This window comes from Polypterus senegalus, chromosome 2 (assembly GCF_016835505.1).
Source record: "Polypterus senegalus isolate Bchr_013 chromosome 2, ASM1683550v1, whole genome shotgun sequence".
NCBI classification, from domain to species: Eukaryota; Metazoa; Chordata; class Cladistia; order Polypteriformes; family Polypteridae; genus Polypterus; species Polypterus senegalus.
The window spans coordinates 43,524,671-43,543,105 of NC_053155.1; the positions used below are offsets into that span (position 1 = coordinate 43,524,671).

Sequence of the window (18,435 nt, forward strand, 5' to 3'; positions counted from 1 at the left end):
CCATCTCTAACCTGCCCTTCTTAAGTAAAATTCTAGAGAAGGCAGTCATTATGCAGTTAAACGACCACTTAAGTAAACATGCTATTCTAGATAAATTTCAGTCAGGTTTTAGAACAAATCACAGTACAGAAACTGCACTCGTTAAAGTAGTAAATGACTTGCGATTAAATGCAGACAGAGGCCATTTATCTGTTCTCATCCTCCTCGATCTGAGTGCCGCGTTTGATACCATTGATCACAATATTCTTAGAAATCGCCTTAGTCAATGGGTGGGCCTCTCTGGAAATGTCTTAAATTGGTTTGAATCCTACCTGGCAGGGAGAAAATTCTTTGTTAGTTGTGGTAATTATAACTCAAAGACGCATGATATTCTATATGGTGTTCCACAAGGCTCTAATCTAGGTCCGCTTCTTTTCTCAATCTATATGCTCCCGTTAGGTCAGATTATCTCAAGTTACAATGTGAGCTACCACAGCTATGCTGATGACACACAGCTGTACTTATCAGTAGCACCTGATGACACCGACTCTCTCGAATCAATAACACAATGTCTTACTGGTATTTCTGAATGGATGAATAGTAATTTTCTCAAGTTAAATAAAGAAAACTGAAATTGTATTGATTGGCAAAAATGGATTCAGTGAGGTTATCAGAAATAAACTTGACGCATTAGGATTAGAAGTTAAGACGGAAGTAAAAAACTTAGGGGTAACCGTTGACTGTAACCTGAATTTTAAATCACATATTCATCAGACCACTAGGACAGCATTTTTTCACTTAAGAAACATAGCAAAAGTTAGACCTCTTATATCATTGAAAGATGCTGAGAAATTAATTCACGCTTTTGTTTTCAGTCGATTAGATTACTGTAACGCACTCCTCTCAGGACTACCCAAAAAAGACATAAATCATTTGCAACGAGTGCAGAATGCAGCTGCTAGAATCCTAACTAGGAAAAGAAAATCTGAACACATTTCTCCTGTTTTGATGTCACTACACTGGTTACCTGTGTCTTTCAGAATTGACTTTAAAATTCTGCTTATAGTTTATAAAGCCTTAAATAATCTCGCTCCATCTTATATATCGGAATGTCTGACACCTATATTCCAAATCATAATCTTAGATCATCAAATGAGTGTCTCCTTAGAATTCCAAAAGCTAAACTTAAAAGAAGTGGTGAGGCGGCCTTCTGCTGCTATGCACCTAAAATCTGGAATAGCCTGCCAATAGGAATTCGCCAGGCTAATACAGTGGAGCACTTTAAAACACTGCTGAAAACACATTACTTTAACATGGCCTTTTTATAACTTCACTTTATCTTAATCCTGATACTCTATATGTTCAATTCATCATAATAACTATTCATGGTGGCTCTAAAATCCGTACTGACCCCTACTCTCTCTTCTGTTTCTTTTCCAGTTTCTCTGTGGTGGCCTGCGCCACCACCAACCCACTCAAAGCACCATGATGCCCCAGCATTGATGGACTAAAAGCCAGAAGTCCACGTGATCATCATCATCATCAAATCCTTCCGCGAAAACCATAAATACAAAGAGGACTGTTTCATTTATGTTAGGTAGATTGCCCAGAGGGGACTGGGCGGTCTCATGGCCTGGAATCCCTGCAGATTTTATTTTTTTTCTCCGGCCGTCTGGAGTTTTTTTTTTGTTTTTTCTGTCCACCCTGGCCATTGGACCTTACTCTTATTCTATGTTAATTAATGTTGACTTATTTTCTTTTCTTACTGTGTCTCTTATTTTTCTATTCTTCATTATGTAAAGCACTTTGAGCTACATTTTTTTGTATGAAAATGTGCTATATAAATAAATGTTGTTGTTGTTGTTTATATCGGGCCTTAGCCAGCGACACACCTTTCCCCAGGCTTCAAAGCCTTGAGTTCTTAATGGCCTTTCGGGGTCAAACTGCTACTCCCTCCATTCTCTCGCCTGCCTGCTGCTGACACACCGTAGCGTTTAAACACCTCCAGCATGAAAGCATCGTAATCGGCAGCCTGCTCCTGAGTTAAGCCATAATAGACCCGCTGCGCCGTCCCCTTCAGATAGGGAGCCAGTTGGTACGCCCATTCTGACCTCGGCCAAGCGTTCCGCTTTGCGGTGCGCTCAAAAATCAAAAGGTAAGTCTCAATATCATCCGATTCAGTCAGTGTAGTCAACTGAATCAGTTGTGACTGAGCCACCTCCGTCCGTATACCAGCGAGAGAACGAGCCTCGGCTTCCGACAGTTGGGTCCGTGTTTCTCCCATCTGGATCTTTAGGGTCTGGAGATCGACCATAATGGTATTCAGCACGGTGTTAAGGTCCTGTTCTTCTGACATTTTTCAAAAAACAAATCCTGCCGACTGCGCCAATTGTAATAAATTATCTTGCGCAAAAAAAAGACTTCTACAAACAGAAAAAGGTTTGTGGGCCCTCCCCATATATGGTCGTCCAGACAATAATAACGGAACTGATTCAGATGACTTTTTAGTACATTGAATATTTTACTGTGAGCAAAATAGCGTTTAAATAAAAGGGGGAATGATGGGACATGAAATGGTTGGCAGGAAGCAGTGGATTGTGGGACCAGAAGTGATGTCGTCATGACGAACCGGAAGTGATGTCGTTTCGGCCATTTTGAACCTGGAAGTGGAGCTTCTTAGTTTTTGTCAGGTTTTCTGTAGACGAAAAGAGATTCAGGTAAGCATCATGTGATGACCCTCTGTCTCGTGATATTTCACTCACCTTTAGGCTCTTTGACTGCCTCCAACTCGCACGTGTGTGACAGTGTTTTCACAATTTGAGAAATTCCCTCTAATCTATCAAAGATGGAAAACTTTTTCTGAAAGCTCTTGTTTTCCATGTCTATGTGAATATCAAACTTCTGCAAACAAGATTAAATGAGCTGCAGTATGCTTCTTAGTCCTCTTCTTGTTAAGTACCACTCTAATTTTATGTCAATTCTATCTAATGTATTATGGATCGAATAGAGACTTACTATTAAATATTCTACACTGATATACAGAAAGGCTGTGGGTGAAGTTTCCCTTCCTGCACTAGGACTTTACCATTGGACTTATACTCTCTGTCCAGGATGGCAATGGAATGTCTCCTTCCAGGTCCTCCTTCATTGTTATCTTTGGAGTTAAATAAAGTGTTCTCAAGTTCTCTCAGCCCTTTGCCCTTTACTTCAATTAAACTCAGTTCTCGATTCTCAAAAATGGGCTCTTTAATGCTAGTAATATGGCATAAGGTAGATCTGCATCTGTGTTCATATTCAACAGGGCATACTTATTACCTATTATATATACCTATACCTACCTAATATACCTATTTCCCACAACCCTGCCTTGCATGTTGAAGATAATGTCATTGCCGCCCTGGGTTTGTTGGATGTTCATACTTCAATACTATGTAAGGCATCTACTTGATCATTGCCAAATAAATTAGTGTGGTGATGGAATTTACCCTCTATTTCTTCTGCTGCATGGAGTTCAGAATTGTGAAATATTTTTTGGTGTCAAGACAACCAAATAATCAACTGACCCAATTCAGACATGTTCACCATTCATAGCTGGGGATTGATATCTCACCCTGTCATTTATATCCCTTGAACACACCAGGCACCTTTATGCACACATTTTGGAATTGCTCTTTAGTGTTTAGTATATAGTCTGGTGTGTCTCATTTTTTTGAATCGATTATCTCTGTGAACTTTCCTGTTCTTCCACATACCTTTTCTCCACTAGATCTCTCTTCATTTCATCTTTTCGCTATCAAGCAGAATTCTTTTCTCTTAGGGACAATCACAGCAAAAATTGGCCTTGCTTCTCACTGCAATTTTTACAATGCCATTTCTCTCTTTGTCTGAAAAGCTTTCTTGTTCAATTTGACTCCTTTGGAACTCTCAGCAGTGAAGATCAACAGGGCTTTTGGTTCCTACTTTAATCATTATTTCAGTGATGGAAATGGTGTATAACACCTCTTCACTTGTCTGAAAATTCTGGCTTCTCTTTGGTCTCTATGTAAAATTCCAAAATGCACAATGTTGGAGTGTTTTTTTATGGGGGTGGCACAGGATATGTTATTTTATTACATATAATATTCGTTTTTTGGTTCCTCAAAGATATTGTCCTTTTTGAAACGTCAATAAAGATTTGGTCACAAAAGTTAATTAACATAATTGCCAGCTATTTTTAATGTAAGACTAAAAATGTTAAATGAGAACTAGAAAAACAACACAATAATATAACTTTGCTTTGTATAATGATATATATTTATATGTACAATATTGGGAATGCAATAGGTGTAAAATCACCTATGCATTTTGGACATATATGAAGTTTGTCATTAAAAATTGCCCTGCAGTTTATGTTATTAGGTAAAACTATCAGGTGAGGACTCAACTAAAGGAGCAGTCTTTGTATGTTTAATTCATGTGATGCTGTCTCATTATTTGGTAACAAATAGAAAGTTCCAGTGGATTTTTGGATGCTATGATGGGAATCTTCATACTGAATGTACCACATAATAATTTTCCACATGCATGTGATCAAAAGAAGACGACCAAAAGCTGACGAGTTAAGGAAAGAAAACGTTAAGAGAAGTAAAACTTTTACCACTTTAAAAGATCTCAGGAGAAAACAAAATATCTTAAGTAACTCCAAACACATAAATACATTATTCAATTTTAGTTGAATACTGGTCTGCTCTATGCAGTTTTCAAATATAAGCTAATATTTTTTCTATGTGAAAATAATACAACAAAAATGTAATTTGGTTATAAGGGTGGGGATCTAGAGGTAAAGGGTAGGTTAGGCAATCAAAAAATACATGAACAATGGAACATTATGGCCAGAAGATAACAAATAAGAAGTTTAATTTAATAAAAAATATTTAGTATACAACTTGAATACTGGGAAAGGGGGTGCATTACAGTTTGTGCGACATTTATCCACAAGAATGAACACAGATCTCTCTAATGTCATAACCAGCAGTATGCAGCAGTATGACATCAAGATGCACACAGAAACTGCCTCTGTGTATTCTGGTGCTTTACCCTCAAGCTTGCGTTGTAGATTTGATTCAAAGTCCCATAGGTCGATGAGTCTGTGCTCTGCAAACCGTTCATGCGGCGCACTGAGTCAATGCTTTCATTTCCAATAATCAACGCCTACTCCAATATTGGCAGAACAGAGAGCAGCAGAAAGAATGAAAACAGCAAAACGATAAAAAACATGTGTTCTAGTTAGTGTTGAGAACAGGCAAAAAAAAAAAAAGACGGCTACAGCTGAAAGTAAAAAATAAAACTCTATGTCTACGGAAAACAATGGTAAATTGTTCAAAATACATTGCGATTTTTTTCATATTATTTCATTAATTCATAAGACAGTTGCAAAGGTGATACTAAAAACGTGTTTCTTTAAATAAGTGTTTAATTGTGTTATGGAAATGAGAAAAAATGGATAAAAGCATACCTTATTTTGCCTTCTTTGTCTTCTTCGTAGGCGGAGAAACTCTTTGTGTTGCCTTGAGACGAAATTTACACCTGCATATTCGAGCAATGCAGCGAACACAAAAAGAAGACAGACTGCCATCCAGATATCTATGGCCTTCACGTAGGAAACCTGTCAACAAATGAGAGCATTGAATTTTATTCTGTTTAAGTCGCATCCATATTGATTGGTTACTGTAAGTAAGATATTTATTTTGAAAGAAAGTGAGAAAATGTATCTTTTGTCACTCTTAACCATTATCAATAATTTAGCCTTGTTTCTTGTTACAATATTCTTCTTTTATGAAAGAAAACAAAATCTACATTCAAAATCTACATGTATGCATCTTCTAACTTCCTTTTTTGTTACGTAAAATCTAACGACAACATGAGGTGCAAAGCAGGAACTCTCCCTGGATAGAACATCGGCCCTTTGCAACACCTGGATGTCTCATGTATAAATTACATCTATAGCACACGCTGCCTCATCAGCATCTGCATGGATTCCACTCACACATGCCGCAGTCTCTTTGAACCTCTCCCATCGGGCAAATACTTTAGAGCCTTTCCTGCACGGACCCTGAGACTCAGAAAGGGTTTCATCCCAAAAGCTGTAAACGCACTGCACAACCTGAGCCACTTTATGTACATGTATATTGTACTTATGTTTTCATATTATATATTTTTCATTTTTTTATTTTATTATTTTTTTTTTAATCATTTTATCGAAAAATACGTTTATGGAGGAGTTGCATATTGAATCCATTGTACCGTACAATGACAATAACGGAATTCAAAGAGAGCACGTATTTCCAGATGATGACGAATGGCTTCTAAGTCGATTTAGATTTTCAAAAGCTATCCTGTTGGAGCTGTGTGCTGTTAGAATACTAGGGTGTATACTTGATATCATTTTTATGATGAAATACATTAAAGTATGTAAGTTACATTTTACAAATAATAATAATAAAAATACATTTTAAATTAATAAACTTTATTTAAATAATGCATACTGTTAATAATTTAACATGTTGGGGCGATGTGGCAGCACTGAGCTGGGGCCCCATCCAGGGATTGTTCCTGCTTTGCGCTCTTTGCTTGTTGCGACCCTGAATGGATGGATGGATGGAATAATTAAACATGTATAATGAAGATTTTTCAATGTGCAATAAAAGCGTTGGTTTTACATTTATTAGACGTTTATTGTGCGGTGATTGGTTACATCGAGAAAGAAAACGGAAGGACAGGAATTGGGGATCTGTACATTTGGCAGGCACAGTACAGCTGCAATAAATGATTTCATCCAGGGTCCCAACAAGCATCGTGCACAAGGCAGGAACAATCTCTGGATTGTGTGCCAGCTCATCACAACCACTATGCCACCGTGCACCCTCATGTTTAATATGAAAAATTATATCAAGTACACATCTTAGTATTACAAAATGTTCAGAGAGCTGTAATATCAAGATTGTAATGTATTCGGTGTGGCGATCACTGCCTGCCCGCTCCTGTCGGCATAAGAGAAAGCCTGTTCAAGAAGCACGTAGTGATTAATGACACTTAGAATAGGAAGGTTTTAATGTCCTACTTCAGTTACGATGGGGTTTGAGAAATTCTAGTAAATTAAACATCGATTTTAAAATGAAGTTTATGATGTTCTACTTTAATGACAAAATAAAGTACAAGATTAAAGTGGAAATTTCGAGATTAAAGTTGACATTTTGACTTTAATCTCAACATAGACCTTTTTTTTCTTCACTGGTCCCTATTTTTTTTTCTTCTCTGTGGTCTTAATACACTTCCATATGACACTCAGACATTTGCCTTTTCACATCTACTCTGACCATTTACTTTTTTGAAGTTCTTCTTTTTTATATGTGGTTTTACCATTGTCTTTTAACAAAACACTGAATGGAAGGGGCTATTTATATTTATTTGCCTGTTCAAATATGTGAAAATCTGGGAGGAGTCAGGGTGAGGTTGCAGGTGCGTGCATGTGGATTAAACGTCATATTGATTGGGATTTATTCATCTGAATTTTTTTGTGCGTATGCATATTTCTGTTTTTGTCCGTACATCATGTTTTTGTGTGAATTCTACACATGATGTTATACATGAGACCCCAGAAGACTAAAAAGTACAATTGTGTGAAAAACCAAGTACACCTGCTTTCAATTTTATGGTCTTTCATGTCAGGACATAACCAAAAATCATTATCAACATTTAAATAAAATCAGACATCAATTGGTAAGTTTTACATAACAGATTTCACTTTGTCAATATTTACTCAACAAAAAAATAATCCCACCTATAAAAGCCATGTGTGAAAAGAAACTTTATGTAAAGATGCTGGAGGTTTTACTGTTAACTTTAATAGCAATAAGTTGAAGTAATCATTTTGATATGACTTTCAGGATGACAATCAGGATTTCACTTTGGAGATTATTTATCATAAGACCAGACTCAGAACTTGAGCTGGTAGTCAGCCCTCTTTGGCCAGAATCAAAAGAAGCTCTGGCCCAGACACAATGAGTAGATGTCTGCTTCATTCCTGTGCAGAGCTGCTCTGTCCAGTGTTCCAGCAGGTGTCCAGACTCTGGAAACAGGAAACTGTGACATCAGATCAGTGGCCTTAACTTATCATATTATGAAATCCTTTGAGAAGATAATTAAGAGACAACTTCTTAAAACTCAGGTCTTTCTGAACCCTTAGCAGTTTGCATGCAATGCAAAGTAGAGGGTGGAGGATGCCACTTTTGAATTTACTGTATAAGCACTTGGATGGACCAACAACGCCCCACAAGATTCCTGTTTCTAGATTTTTGTTCAGCTTGTAGTACAATCCAAACACACATTTTAGTTGGCAAACTGACTTATGTTTGGTGGATTCTGGACATCTTAACTATCAGAACCCAAAGAGTGAGTGTTAATGGCTGTTTTTTTTGTGATAGTCCTAACCTATCCACTGGAACACCTCAGGGTTGCTCTGTTTCTAATCTTCTATTTATCTTATGCACAGATGACTTCAGGAGTTCAAATAATGGTGGCCATATCCTTAAACCTGCTGATGATTCCGTCATTGTGCATCATGTACAAGAGAAGGAGAACAGCCATGGACCTGTGGTTAATGAGTTTGTTTGTTGGGGTGATTGTTCCTTTTTACAGCTAAATATCTCCAAGACCAAAGACATGGCTGTAAATTTTAGATGTTCTACTCCTCCCACTGCCTCAAAAATAATTAAAGAGAAGAGTGAGGACATGGTGGAGCAGGGACAATCATTGATCTCAACACAGAACAAATTCATAAGAAGGGGTACACATTCTTTCTAACAAAAATCATTTTAAAGTAAAGTGAACAAAACAATTATGACACTTTTTTATATCATTTCTTCTCTGTTGTTACATTTCCTTTTATATGTTGCTTTGGCAGCATTAAGAAATTAAACCAGCATAACAACACTTTCAAAATTAGCAGTAAAATTATTGCTTTGCAGCAGACCCCTGTCAATGAGCTGTGCTACAAAAAGGTTAGAAAGTAGGCCAACTCAGTTCTGTCAGGCAGACGCAATCTTCTTTTCTCTAAATTTCAGTTGTTGCCATCAAGCCTCAGATTTGGGTTCCCAAGGGTAAACAGCAAATGATTTAAGAACTCCTTTATTCCCAGAGCATTAGTCATTTTGGATTCTGTTACTCATAGGGATGCTGCTAAATGCTAAACTCTGAATTATGATTTTATGTACTGTTGAATGTAATTATATATCTTTGTATTAATCTTGAATATATGTACTTATACTAACACTGGTTGTCAGTTTTTGTGTCTTGGCTTGTTTTCTTGTATCATTGTAACAACTCCTTACCTTTCTGTACTTTCCTGTTACAAACAAATTTCTCTCTGGGATAATAAAGTCTATCTAACCTAACCTTACCAGACCTGACCTGACCAATTAGGTCACTGATATTTGAGGGTATTTGTTCATGTACAACTTTCTGACCGTCCCACCCCAACATCGCATCAGAGGCCGAGGTTTGGACTTTCCAAAACATGAATTATTTTACTTTGTGGACCATTCAATTGGACATTTGCTGATGTGCTTACGAACATTGTTCTCTTACATGATCTAGTTTCAGCTGCGACCTTTTTCTCAAATGCTCCAGTTACTGGAAAAAAAATTAGATATCTTTTCACAACTATCAATATAAGCTACATTGGGTAAGTGTAAGTGTAAGTTACACAGACAAAATATATAGTTTTTGGATGGAGCATTTCTTTAAGGCCACATTTTAACAACAACAACATTTATTTATATAGCACATTTTCATACAAATTATGTAACTCAAAGTGCTTTACAAGATGAATAAAGAGAAAAATAAAAATATGAAAATAAGATTAGGCAATACTAAGTAACAAAGAATAAAGTAAGGTCTGATGGCCAGGAGGACAGAAAAAACAAACAAACAAAAAAATTCCAGAGAGCTGGAAAAAAAATCTGCAGGGGTTCCGAGGCCACAGGACCACCCAGCCAACAGTGGGCACTGGATGATGTGGAGTATCTAAGGACAACTCTACACTCGTGTGACAAGAATGTGAAAACTCCACTCACATAGTGACTAGACCAGATATTGAATCTCCGTCCCTCAAGATGTGGACCAACAAAGCAGAGCTAACCACCTCACTACTGTTTCACACCCAATTCCAGCTACTTCAATAAAATTTCCACTAATTACTTTTGCTCAAAGTAATGGCCAAGTCACAATAAATTTCATATTGGTTGACTAACATAGACTTGCCAATTTAATGTACTAACTATTATAATCAAAATGTTTTGTCATTTTTTTTGACCTTAAATGGAATATTTAATACAGAAACTCTACATCTTGGTAGAAGGTTGATGCTACACACCATACTACACCATATGCTTTGTGTTTTTTTATGTGCTTTTTTAACTATACAAATCCTATACCGTATTTACTCGTGTACCACGCGCCCTCGTGTAAGACACGCACCCTAATTTTTACTAAGAAAATCGCCAAAAAATATTTTCCCCCGTGTACAACACGCGTTGTGATTGTATAGGAAGCGAGTGAAGTTGGAGTAAGACACCGACATGAATAACTGTAATGGAGAATAATTATGTCTCGTTTAATTCTTTCTGCACATGATACAGTATATTGTATTGGAGTACTAACTGTAAGCAGTACCCCTACTGCAGAGTGTTCAGTGTTTGTCACACCATGCTGCGAAAGGTGGAAATGACAAATAGCCCTGTGAAATGAGAAAAGAAAGAACCGTATAGAGACAATCGGTAAAAAACTGTAACGGCAAGTGGAAAATTATTGTGCTCACCAGACTATTCCAGTTTAATCATCATCTTCCGATTCGCTGCTGGATTCGGATTCGCCACCGTTACTGATGTCATCGCTTCCCCATAAGGTGTCGTCTTCTCTTCCCCATAAGGTGTCATCTTCGCTTCCATCGATGCTGTTGGATATGCTGCACTTTTTGAAACCTTTCACAACCAAATCCTCTGGAATAAGCTTCCAAGCAGCGATGATCCAGGCACACATCTGCGCCAATGTTGGGGCTTTCATTTTGCCAGTTGAAGTTGTGTCGTGTACTGCTGTTGCAGCCCATTCGGTGTACATTCTTGATACATGAGCCTTAAACGGCCGATTGATGCAGACATCTAGAGGTTGGAGGAGCGAAGTCATGCCTCCAGGAATTATCACTTGATCTGTTTTCCCATCTTTTAGTCTTTCTTTAACACTTTCAGTTAAATGGCCATGAAAGCTGTCTATGACCAACATGTTTGGCATTTTCTGCAGACTGCCTGGCCGACGTTGCCACACACATTTCAACCAATCGATTACGAGATCATTGTCCATCCAACCCTTTTGTTGAGATCTGACAATGATCCCAGGAGGAAACTTCTCATTTTTCGGTAAGGTCTTCCTTTTAAATGTTACATACGAGGTGTGGCAGAAAAGTAATGAGACTGGCAACACTGCAAGCGATCTGGCAACGCTGCGCTGTTGTCCTTGATAGAGCACGTGTATCAGTACCCTCCCATAGCTCAGTGCGAGTTTCAACTCCTTCCGTTAACTACGTGATTTTTGTGACTGCTATTAGCGAAGTTGTGTTTTGGTTGTGCGTCACGCAAAATGGAACAGCGGAATTTGGAGCAACGTTGTGCCATTAAATTTTGTGTCAAGCTTGGAGAATCGGTAAGTGTGACGTTTGAAAAGTTAAAACAGGCCTATGGGGAACATTCTTTATCCTGGCACAAATCATTTTTGGAAGGCAGAAAACACGTTGAAGATGAACACCGTTCAGGGAGGCCTTCAACTTCGAAAACCAATGAAAACATCGAACGTGTGAACACTCTTGTGAGATCAGACCGTCGTTTAACATTAAGAATGTTGAGTGAACAATTAAATTTGGACAGATTTACCCTTCATCAAATTTTGACTGAACATTTGCACATGCGAAAGGTCTGTGCCAAAATGGTGCCGAAAAACCTCACAATTGAGCAGAAGGACAATCGAAAAAACAAGTGTCTTGATCTTCTTGACAGAATCGCTAATGAGCAAGATTTCTTTACTCGTGTGATCACAGGTGATGAATCATAAATTTTTGAATACGATCCTGAGACCAAGAGGCAAAGTCAGGAGTGGCACACTGCAAACTCTCCTCGACCAAAGAAAGCTCGAATGAGCAAATCGAAGATCAAATCAATGCTGATTTGTTTTTTTGACAAAAGGGGAATCGTCCACAAAGAATTTGTTCCTCCAGGACAAACTGTCAACCAAGTTTTTTATAAAGACGTCCTTGAAAGGCTCAGAAAAAGGGTCATTCGCGTGAGACCAGACACTGCAGACAAATGGATGCTCCATCATGACAACGCCCCATGTCACACTGCCCTCTCCATAACAGAATTTTTGACCTCAAAAGGCATTCCTGTGGTTCCCCAGGCCCCTTATTCACCTGACTTCAGTCCGTGTGACTTTTTCCTTTTTCCTAAACTGAAAAATGTCCTCAAAGGACGTCATTTCGGGACTTTAGAAAACATCCAAAAGTGTGTAACGGACATGCTAAAGACCATACCGGTTAAAGACTTACAGTGCTGCTACCAACAGTGGGAACAATGTCTCCATTGGTGTGTAGCTGCCCAAGGGAACTACTTTGAAGGGGATAACATTGATGTTTGAAAAAAATAAAAACTTTGGTAAATAAAAAATCAGTCTCATTACTTTTCTGCCACACCTCGTACGGCAGTAGTTTCTTTCCATCCGCAAGAATCGTCAACATCACAGTACACCGCTGCTTCTCTCTGCCTCCCGTGTGTACCGGGACACTCTTGTCTCTGACTGCATTAACAGTAGTGTTTGAGGGGTTCTCAAAATAAACTGCTGTTTGATCAGCATTACCAATTTCACTCATTAAATACATTTTCTGCTGCCTCAACTGAATAACGTATTTTTGGAAAGCTAGTAACTTTTCTTCATATGCATCTGGTAGACACTGCGGAATGGTCGTGCGGCGTCTTATTGATAAGCCATTCCTTCTCATGAAGCGCGTAACCCATCCCCGGCTTGCTTTGAACTGAGTGATGGGTATTCCACGTTCTTTCGCTATATCACGAGCTTTCATCTGAATCATTTCCGTGGACACTGCATATCCAAGCTGACACCTGTCTTGAATGTAATCAGCGAGTGCAACTTCATGAAACTTGTGGGAACTGGGCATGTTTTCTGTGAAATGCCCGTCTGTTTATGTTGCTTGACGAAAGTTTTTCTTTCTTCCATCGACAATCTCGAACACATGACTCTGGAATACCATACTGCGACCTGCTGCCCGATTTCCTATCTTTTCTGCTTCCAAAATCACTTTTAGTTTCTCTCCCGCCATGAAGGAGTGTAAACGCTTGCTACTATCCATGCTGAATGACGATGCCAAACTGGTTCAAAAACAAACCTACCCCTACCATATTCCTCGTGTATGACTCGCACCATTTCATGTGTATGACGCACACCTGAATTTCTAATGCTAATTTTTGGGAAAAAATGTGCGCATGGTACACGCGTAAATACGGTATATTTTATTTATATATATATATATATATATATATATATATATATATATATATACATATATATACAGTAATCCCTCTCTATATCGCGCTTCGACTTTCGTCGCTTCACTCTATTGCGGATTGTATATGTAAGCATAACTAAATACATAACGCAGATTTTTCGCTGCTTCACGGGTTCTGCGGACAATGTGTCTTTTTACTTCCTGTACATGCTTCCTCAGTTGGTTTACCCAGTTGATTTCATACAAGGGACGCTATTGGCAGATGACTGAGAAGCTAACCAATCAGAACACGCAGTTAAGTTCCTGTGTGCTGAATGCAGTGTTAACCAGGAAGTTTCGTCTCGCTCATTCTGCATCAACGTGTTTCGCTGTGTAAAGAGTTGTGCTCTTTTGTGTTTATCTTTGTGCATAGTCAAGCCCTTCATTATGGCTCCAAAACGATCTGCTCCTGCTACTGCTTCAGGGGCTGTGCCCAAGCGCCAATGGAAGATGTTAACGATTGCCGAAAAGGTAAACGTTTTGGATTTGTTTAAGGAAGGTAAAAGCTACACTGCTGTTGGACGCTATTACGGCATCAATGAGGCTACGATTCTTTTTATTTAAAAAGTAGGAAAGGAATATAAGATCTACGGCCGCAGTGTCCTTTTAACCAGGGTGCAAAACGAGTTGTAAGTGGATGTAATAAGGCAGTAGTCTGGATGGAATCTGCTTTAGGGATGTGGATTGAAGACTGCCAGAAGAAGAACAACGGCAGTGCTACACAATCGCCTGAAGTGACTCCTTTAGAAGGGCTGTGACGCTCTCCTTTGTTGTGCAGTAAAATTAAACTCATTGTTATCGGACAAGTCATCGTGTCATTGTAGGTGAGTAACCATAACTAATTTTCGACTTACAGTACTTAGTACATGTACGTACGTTTAGTGTCACTGTACACACATTTACTGTATACTATTTTTCTTGCATTGTACGTATTTATTGCTGGTGGTCTGTCTATCGTAATGGCTGTAACATATGTGATATCGGAGACACTCGATATCTTTAAAATAATATTTAGGTTTTATTGTATATAAACAGTGTGTTTACATACATAATTTCAATGAATCTTACCTAATATCTAAGAGAATACAAAGGGTTTATGCTGTATAATTGTGCAGGAAATATTTATAAACAGTGTGGGAGAGTTTATAAGGGCTTAAAATATATAAAAATAACCGTACAAACATATGGTTTCTACTTCGCGGATTTTCACCTATATTATATTATATAGTCTTTATTTTTCAAATATAAAAATCATATGTATGTTTATATAATCATTATTTTTTCAAAGTCTGAATTATATTAATGTTACAAAAGGCTGTTTTTGATTCTGAATACACTACAAATATTATCGATGGTCTTACCTGGTCAACGCATTGATGACTGCAAATTGTAGCCCATTTACTTACTTTTCGTTCCTGCTTTTCAATTACTTTTAGAAGCTACAATGTAGAAAATCAAATCAATTTTTTTTGTTACATACAAATTATATGTACATGCAATGAAATGCTTAGTTGCTCCTTTGACTGTGCCTTGAGACAAATGCAAATGACAATAACAATACTAATCTCACCAATAGAACTATAAATATGAAATAATAATAATGAAAATAAATAATGTGAGACCCGGGTCTGAACACCACCAGACAGACACCGCTTCTTTATAAAAAAACACTCCTTTACTGCTGAAACACAGTCCCGCACAGCACACAGTGCTCCCAGCACCAATCACTCCCAACACAGGCCTTTCTCTCCCTGTCCGTGGGCCACCTTTCCTCTCTTCACAGGAGCTTCATCTGGCTCACACTCCAGACTCTAGCTCCCTGATTGTAGGGAGGTGGCCCCTTTTATTCCCACCCGGATGTGCTCCAGGTGACTGATGACACTCTTTTGGAAGCGTTTCCTGATGTGGTGGAAGTGCTGCCCTTGCACCCGGAAGCACTCTGGGCGTCCCTGGAAGGATCTTCCTCCATCTTCCCAGATGTGGTGGAAGTAAATGTTTCCCGGGCTCCATGAGGCTCGGGGTGCCCCCTGGCGGTGGCCATGGACCTCAATGGGTTTGAGCCTCCTTGCTCCTTTCCCGTGGTCTCATCAACATCCAGGGCGGTTGCCCCCCTTGTGGCCCGGGGGACGTATATGCCACCTCCCGGTCCTTCCAGGCGTCCCAGCTGGGTCTGTCCCCCAGCCTCCTGTGACACTAAATAGGTTACTTAACTTAGATAACTTAATGTAAGAGAGTCAACAATAGGGCATCATGTACTTCTAGACCCTTTTCTCATTTAACATGCCGATGAACTGTTGGATAGAAGCCCCTTAGTCTCTCTGAATCGGACTTTAGGCAGCAGTAGTGTTTCCCTGGCTGCAACACAGAACAGAGGCCATTGTTGGGATGGCTGGTGTCACAGATAGTTTTTCTTGCCCTGGTTTGTCGTTGCTTAGTGTCATGTCCTGGAGGTTAGTGAGTGTACAATCTTTGAGGTTTTCAGCTGATCGCACTACTCTCTGTCCCATGCTGTTCCCCAACCAGGCAGTGATATTTTCTGTCAGAATACTTTTGATGGTGGATGTATTGATGATCTTTAGTATCTAGCGGGGCAGCATGAAATCCCTGAGGTGTCTGATTTGACAAACTGAGGAGAACATTATAATGTATGCATCATTAGGCATGAGACAAAATTTAGTTGCATAGAATTTTTTGATACAAAATACTTCTTATAGAAAATGTGGCCTTGCGTTGTGTATTGAATGATACTGTGACATGACTGAAATGAAACTCAAAGGCAAGGTGAAAATGTCGTTCATCAATAGCAAGGAGTCTAGTAGTCTGGTATTCTGGTATAACATGGCAGACTGAATGCACTTTCGTAGAATTATTCCCCGTCTGCTTAATCATCACCACATGAAAGTGGGCTTTGACTGCAGTTTGACAGTTTCGCACAAATGCTTAATTTAGTGAACTGCGTCCTAGGACAAGTACAGCAAATTGCAATACTGTTTCATAATTGCACCACAGCATCCACAGGCTTGTTTTCAAATTGAATTCTGTTAGGCAGAGGCGGCCTTAGGGGTGTGCGGGGCCTAGGGCTGACCAACCCCATGTGGGGCCAGCTACGTCAAACGCTGTTACCGGTGTGTGTGGACTGTATAAACTTGGACACAAATTTTATAAAAATAATGTTAACATACATCGGATTTTCTCATTACAGTATTCAGCAAAATTTTTGCAAGACAACACATGGACTTTATCAAAATATAGCTTTACAAATCTGCTCGAACGGGACACACGGACCTCAAAAGCAGGGTAATGGTAATGGTTTCTTGTCCTAGTGTGTGGATATAAACACAGGAAACTTCAGTTTCTGTATTACATCTTGCCTGAAGAAGGGGCCTGAGTTGCCTCGAAAGCTTGCATATTGTAATCTTTTAAGTTAGCCAATTAAAGGTGTCATTTTGCTTGGCTTTTCTCTACATTCATAATGGTTAACACGGTACAACAACCTAGTACTATAGATTTATTGTGTAACAAGCACAGTTACATTTGTAAAAGCAGGTTTTGGTCTACTGTTCATCATACTGAAACAGCATTTTGACCACCTTGTACTTGTCTGTAGCCTTATATGTCTAGAAAAAGCAGACTGTTCTGTTTTTTCTTCATTCTTTTGGCATTTCAATTTAATTTGAAACAAATACTGTTCTTGGCTGACAAACATCCAGAAATGTCCAGAATCGTGTGGTATTATGATGAAATTGTGCAACTGTTGTATTTAGATGCCCAGTCATAACCGGCCAGAGTCTTATAAGGTCCTGGCATTGCAGGAACTGTAAACTTGGGCACTGATACTCACTTGTCTTCATGCAAGTACAAGAAGAAGGAGTTTGCCAGAGAGTGAAAAATCAAATTTAGGAAAAGAATTCCCAGAAGCATTAAGTTTAGAGATATAAAAATAACAAAAAGGAATGGGCATTATCAGGTAATTAGTTAAAAGTACCTTAATCTGACAAGTGGAGGTCCTTAAAGCTGTGACCTGTTCCCTGATGGACTGGGGGGCTAGGGGTGCAGTACATGTGGAGACAGTAGAGGAAGTTCTAGGAGGACAGTCCCAGAGAAATGATACTAGACCGACTCCAGGAATGCTGAGTATGATCAGTGAAGAACAAGCCAATGTTATAAATCCTTACATCTTAACGACAAACAGAGATTAAAAGGTGACACAATGGCAGTGGTCATACTGGTAGTAATTTTTCTGCCAAAACAAGACACAATTAAATTGCGGTAATCTCTAAACTGACACTAAAATGAAACAATCAATCCAAACTTAAAAGGTGCATGAAAAAGTAACATTAAAATGAAAGAAATGGAAATAAAAAATAACATGGACTAAAGAAAAATTGTTAGTTTAATAAATGTTTAAAAATGTGTATATCATATAATGATGAGTTCTGTATTTTGACCTGTTTCTATCAGAAATGTATTATGTGAATGTTTAGTATGCATAGACTCATAATAAACAAATTACATTTATGTTTTATTAACATAGATAGATGGACATTCACAATGAATTACTTGCAAATGTTGTGTGAAACAAAGCGCTGAGAAACGAAAAAGAATTTATTGTAAAGTAGCCATATGCAGTAGTTAGCGCCATTAGCAAACAACTAATCTCGAACAAATACAAATTGTAGACCATCAGTAAAATCAGGTAATAAGGATCAAATTATACAAGCGCCATATTGTAGCCTTCTGGTGTTTCCATATGGGTGTGGATTTTTTGTTAAATAAAGGCATAATTCTTTAAAAATCATGAACAGTTTTAATTT

The 18,435-nt window shown here is 38.5% G+C and overlaps 1 protein-coding gene across 3 annotated transcripts in view; it reads right to left on the reverse strand.

Moving 5' to 3' along the window:
• Positions 1–18,435, reverse strand: part of glra2 (glycine receptor, alpha 2) — a 232,714-nt gene that overhangs the window by 12,724 nt on the left and 201,555 nt on the right. For all 3 annotated transcript variants that reach the window (XM_039743593.1, XM_039743594.1, XM_039743595.1), the window contains one exon: positions 5,474–5,623. In XM_039743593.1, the coding sequence (XP_039599527.1) occupies positions 5,474–5,623 (150 nt within the window). The remainder of the gene's footprint in view (positions 1–5,473; positions 5,624–18,435) is intronic.